The sequence below is a fragment of the Zosterops lateralis genome (genome assembly GCF_965231275.1).
Source record: "Zosterops lateralis genome assembly, chromosome: 3".
NCBI classification, from domain to species: domain Eukaryota; kingdom Metazoa; phylum Chordata; class Aves; order Passeriformes; family Zosteropidae; genus Zosterops; species Zosterops lateralis.
This window is the reverse complement of record NC_139764.1, coordinates 66,109,183-66,115,182: the sequence shown is the minus strand read 5'-3', so window position 1 is coordinate 66,115,182 and position 6,000 is coordinate 66,109,183. Positions and strand designations below refer to the sequence as shown.

The 6,000-nt window shown below is 37.4% G+C and overlaps 1 protein-coding gene across 2 annotated transcripts in view; it reads right to left on the bottom strand.

Moving 5' to 3' along the window:
• Nucleotides 1-1,864: 1,864 nt before the first annotated feature.
• The window catches only part of HS3ST5 (heparan sulfate-glucosamine 3-sulfotransferase 5), a 91,668-nt gene continuing 87,532 nt past the window's right edge, over nucleotides 1,865-6,000 (bottom strand). For both annotated transcript variants that reach the window (XM_083857843.1, XM_083857842.1), the window contains exon 3: nucleotides 1,865-3,448. In XM_083857843.1, coding sequence (XP_083713969.1) covers nucleotides 2,518-3,448 — 931 coding nt within the window. In that variant the 3' untranslated portion in view covers nucleotides 1,865-2,517. The remainder of the gene's footprint in view (nucleotides 3,449-6,000) is intronic.

Here is a 6,000-nt window from a genome sequence, read left to right as displayed (position 1 = left end):
AGAATGCTTTGGGTGATGTGTTGTATCTATGCATTATGAATCAGTTTCGAAATTTTCTCTTTGCTGGGTTAAGTCAAATAGGCTTGATGACATTGCATTGAAGGCTTAGTGAAAATGAATCAGTCTCCTGCTCTTTTAGTCTTCTTAATACACGTTATAATGTCTTTGAGCTCTCTTTTCTCCCCTGCTGTTCCTGACTATTCTTCTGTGCATTTTTGAACCAGATTTGCCTAAGATATAGACTAAATTTATCCACGTCTCTCCAAAATTGCAAATGATAAGCTGGAGTTAAGCCAGCTGAGTTTAACAGGAATGTGCGTAGTCGTGCCTGGTAGATCACAGTCTCTGTGCCTCTTCTGATCAATGCAGAAAGATAGTAATTTCAAATGCATATTTTGTGCTTGGATGTAACTTTGACCTAACTTATTTGTCTCTTTCATTGAAAATACATCTCAGCCTTCAGTCAGTTTGTAGCCAGGGCTGTATGAAGTATCACCCAAAAAACCACCCAAAGCTGCCTGGAATCTGCCCACCTGAAGACCATGAAAAAGTTCAATTGGATAAAAAACTCCCCATTGAACACTATTAGATAAGTTAAATATCTGTCTTTTTGTCTGGAAGTGGGCAAGATAAATAGCTCTTATAGAGGAAAACAGTGAGTTGTATCGTAGCTACTGCAGAGAATTTCACATATGCTCCGCCCTGTTGAGCTGGCACGGCTCCGATGCCGCATGAAGAAAGGGCACACTGCTCACAGAGTTAGCACATATGATTAAAGATACAGCAAGACAAGAAGCAGTCTCTCAGAAGAGTTTTAAAAACCACTTATTTAGAAAAACCAATGCTTCCAAATCACTGAACAAATAAACAGCCCATGGGGAACACTTGATCTTACTATAATCTGAACTAGCAGCCACTCTGCTGCCATAGCCCTGAATATTCAGATGTCCTGGACACCTTCCAAAATTTCTGTCTCTGTCAATCTCTAGATGGTGGTTTTAAAATTGTTGAGATTTTTCTTTTTACTTCACTTCTTTATCTTTTTCTCTTCTTGTTTTAAAATACTTTTTCATTTGCTTTCATTGTTTTTTCTTATGAATTTTTAAGAGCCATGCAACATATAGTGCATGAAAATAATTATTCCCTGAACTAATTTCTTGTCATTTATTGACAAGAAACATGAGCTATATGTTTATCCCAGTAATCAGAATATTGTGGTTGTTTTCTTCAGAGCAGATGCATGCATTACCAGATGAAAGCGAAGGTATCACAACTGTTTTCTGATTTCTGAAGTATCAGCACCTTTTGGTGATGAAATCACCAAAAACCTTTCTTCTAGTTTTGTTCATCTGTCTGGTTTTTTTTTTTTTTTTTTTTTTTGTTTTAATGAGGTGTCTGCTTTTTCAATAGACCTGGTTACAGTAGGTTTTACAGTCATGCTTTAGCCTCACGGGCAACTGAATTAATTTTAGGAAAGCGCCACAACAGAACAGCACTGATGTTCTTTGAGGTGAGCATTACAAGAGATTTCTTGAAGGATGAGCTTTTTAATAAACACTGTTTCATCACATGTATCAGTTTTCTCAACTGTCTATGAACCAAGCTTACCTGAGCAAATCTCTCTCACACATACACATCATCTTGTCTAAGGTAAGAGACCATACTGACATACATCAAGCAAAGGTGAAAAGCCATTGCACATATAGGTAATTTTAATCCATTCCATTTTTAAATACCACGATAAATTTAATTTTCACAATAAATTAAATAGCCATATTCAGTTTACAAAATAGAATTACTTAGTGTGAAACCAGTATTTACAAACATTGTACACTATGTACACCATGTTTAGCTTTGTCGACACACAAGTATAGAAGAAAAAATTATTTGACCTTTTCTTGACACATGATTGACATGCTACAAGTGACACTATGGTCCATACAATAAAACAATAGTGCAAACTCACCACAGGAACTCTAAAACAAAGTAGCTTGTATGAGATAAGATATTAATTTAAAATAATAAGAAAATAGTACTATTCACTCTCATTGTAAAAATTCAGCACTGTGTTTAAAGTGTCAGTATTCCTTTAGTAATACACATACCAAATATAGCCTCGAGATTATGCTTTCTCACAGCTTTACAGACATTTGACAAGAATTTTTATGGCATAAACTAATGTTCTGCTTAGATCAATAAGTATGTCACAGAAACACTTCACTAAGCGAGAGGAACACTGACCCTTTTAACAGTGTCTGACTTTGTTTCCCTAAATACCTCCTTTCCCTTTATCATTATATCTTAAAAGATGCAACTATATTGACAGTAAATTTATGTTAGTTTACTACTCTGTAGAAAAAATCGATCCCACCGTATATTTGGTCACACACTGCATTATGTACACGTATGCATGAAAAAAGTTACTTTGCTAGCCGTATCTATGAAAAGTGCATATTTCAGCAGAGACATCCCACTGCATGCCTCAGGTGCAACAGAAAGTGTTGTATGAAGTTTAGTTTAGGGCCAGTTAAATGTCCTCCCTGTGATCTGGTAAAATTTTTGATTAAAAGGATGGAAGAACTTGCGCAATTTGGTAATGACAGAGGTATCCACCTCTGGATGGATGCGTCCCTTGCTACCCGCCAGGCACTTGTTAAAGACAATGTTAAATCGCAAGCAGTAAAACCCTCTGGTGGCATTGAAGTATAAATTGTACTGACTTATCCTCGGAGGAAGATTTAGGAACTTCTCAACCAGCTGGAGTTCTGGCAATGGTTCTGTGATGAGACGGTCTCCGTCCACGATGTGAAACTGCTCGATTGGGAAGTATTTTAACCACCTCTCCAGATGTTTTGTGTAGATGCTGGTTCTCACTGCCTTGTACTTAGTGTTCACTTCGCAGGTATTAGGATCAATAGCCAGCTTCTCAAATTTGTAGTAAGTTTTGTTCTTTCTTTCCTTGCCTTCCAGCACCTGAGTGTAATCAGAAATAGCTCTTGTGGTAGGTTCCCTGACAATGATCAATAATTTGATAGATGAGTTCATTTTGTAAATCCTTTCAGGTACTTCCTCGGTGATAAAATACGCAGGGCTTTTCTCAATTGTTATTTGATGAGGGTAAGAAAAAGGCATTTTTTTCCGGTACCACTCAATCCCCTTGGCATAGTTTTCATCGTTGTCAAAGAAGTGAATCTCTTGAGAAGCTTTGACCACTGCAGGGTGAAGGTTCAGCATCTCCAGTAGTGCGCGGGTGCCTCCTTTCCGCACCCCAATGATAATGGCCTTGGGAAGCTGCTGAACCAGATTGTGCAGTCGGATTTGTTCCTTGGTGGCATTGCCCTTTCGAAATTCGTGGAGCAGGCCTCGCTTGAACTGCAGGGCTCGCAATGGGATTTCGTCCTGGCCACGGGGTCCAAAACGGCCATCAATAGGGCAGAGGGGCTGCAGTCTGCAAATAAAATAAGAGGGACTTGTAAAAAGAGGGTATCTCTCAAGACAAGTTTTATGTATAAGGGAATCATGCTCTTGGGAACATTTTCGAATGTAATGTAATGTGCCCATCTTTCAACTTTTATTTTATTCTGCAGTGGTTAAATAATTTGCAATTTTTAAATTATTTAATTTGGTTTTTTTGCTCTGATTTAGCTGGGAAATTCCTTACTTGACTCGTCTGCCCTTTACCACCATAGGAACTATGATTACTGTTCTTGGGTCTTCTTAAACTTCATCTATACTTCCACATTTCCCATTATTTTGTGATGGGTTTGGCAGTTTTTAAAGCATCCTAAGATGAATTATATCTGGACACTTTGATCTGAAAATCCAGTCCACTTAAGTAATCTCTTTCCCACACTTTTCTTATTCTAGCCTGAAGTCTTTCCTGTGCTTTCCATTGTGTTGATCCAGAGATGGCTTTTTTAGTGACGAGGAGGAAAAGGGATGAAAATCGGCTTTCTAAGCATCACCTTTCAATATTTCTCCTCCTCGTTACAATATGCCCAATGTTTCTCTGCCACTCAGAACCAGAAAATCCAAGGTTCTGATTCAGATAAGATTAGCAAGGTGCAAAAAGAATAGCAAGAAGAGTTTTTAAAAATGCATTTATCTCATTGTTACATCAACGATTTTCTTATAATCACTCTTGTATCCTCCCACTGAACCTTATTTTGTCTTTTATTATTTCTTCTTTTGCAACTGCAATTTTTTACTATTCTTTTATATTCGGCTACAATTATTTCCCCTTTTTTCCACTTTCTAACTCTTCGTTCTGTATCTGATACCACTGGTTCAGCAGTGGTTCAGTAAGAAAAATGTTAAAACTTTACTTCTACGGAACCTTGAATAAACTCTCATCTCAACTCTCAAATCAACACTTTGGACATTATACAGGCCAATATTTCACTGAAAATTAAATTGGTGGGTACAGAGAGCTTCCAAGGTCCTACAAAAATATTATAACTAATTTTTTGGAGCCATAGTCTCCAAATTTAAGGATATGTAAGAACAAAGGTTGCCTAGGCAATTTTAGTGTGAGCTTGCTGTGCACATATATTATGATACAGTTTTTAAATTACACAGCCGCACGCTATTATTTTTCTTGGGACCTCTGCCTTAGCCAGTATACCAGATGGGAAATGCTCATTAATAGCTGTTTACATATTCAGTATTTATTCTAGTTTCTCAGCATGAGGTCCCTCACTCATTTACTATATATTATTCAAACCCTGCTTTCAGGACATAATTATTTATTTCTTTGTGGGTTTTCCATCCATCACTGCTTGTTGGGGTCTCTAATTTGACACTTATTCTAGGACAATGGATGGCTGGGACAAAGTAAGTTTGATCCCCTTGGCTGACCTGTTAGCTGTTTCCTTGATTATCCAGATATTGAAAGATATAGCCTGTCCAGACAGAGCTGAAGAAACAATCCATTGCTGGGTTCGCGAGCTCTAGCTAAGTCCTGCAGACTAATTAAAAAGTGTGATGAAAAGTGAGTTCCTGTTATTTTTTTCCAAAGTTTCTAGCTTCTTCTATCCCTTTGCTCTCTGCCATCTACTGAAAATCCTGACTTGATTCAAAGACTGAATCATTGAAATGCTGATGCAAACCTGCCCATACTGGGGAAAAATAAAAAAAAAAAAGGAAGAAATGTCTTAACAATGCTACAGTTTGGTCAGACTATGGTGTGACTGGTGAGAGTCTTAATGCATCAGCAAGGTGGCAGTTAAAAGCATAAGAAACAGAAGCTGCAATTGCTGTCTCTGTTCTCTTCCCTCTCCTTCTGTGTGTTTGTTATTTGTTTTCAAGCAAAGAGGTTTCCACAACAGCAGTTCCAGACCCATCTCAACTAATTTTATCTCTTGCTCGAAAAGACAGCTAGCACTGCCTTCAGTGTAACACAACAGCTTGTCAAACAGGGTGGTTTCCTTTGAAAATAAATAGTCAAGATATCCTCTAGCCTAAGGGAAAGGATTGAATGTTGTTAGAAGTCCTTCCTCATCCTTTATATTTCAGTTTTTTTTTTTTTTTTTTTTTTTTTTTGTTTTGTTTTGTTTTGTTTTTTACTCTTCCTTCTGTCCGCCCCCCCCCCCGCCCCAAGTAGAATTTAGAGATTCTACTCTCTCTAAACAATAAAAAAGTAACTTTTAAAAGATCTTGGCAGTGGTGAGTAAAGGGCAGATCCTCATAGCTTAATCCAAGATGTAACTATTTAATCTTATGTTGGAACATGCTAATATTGCCTGATGTAATTTCCCATTAAATAACAGTTCTTTGCTAGGAAAGAGTATGTGGCACTTATTATATCACTGAGTTGCTCTAACAAAACAGGCAATTTCTCAAGCTGCTGCATTAAAATTCCACAATTATTCTTGAGAAAACCTGCCATAAAGCAATTTATCTGTGAGAACTGTATTTCTGAAAAGTTTCAAAACAGCTGAAGTGGGTCTGGGCAATCTTAATGAGCTGTCTCAACTGACCCAGAATACTTGTGAATTTTCT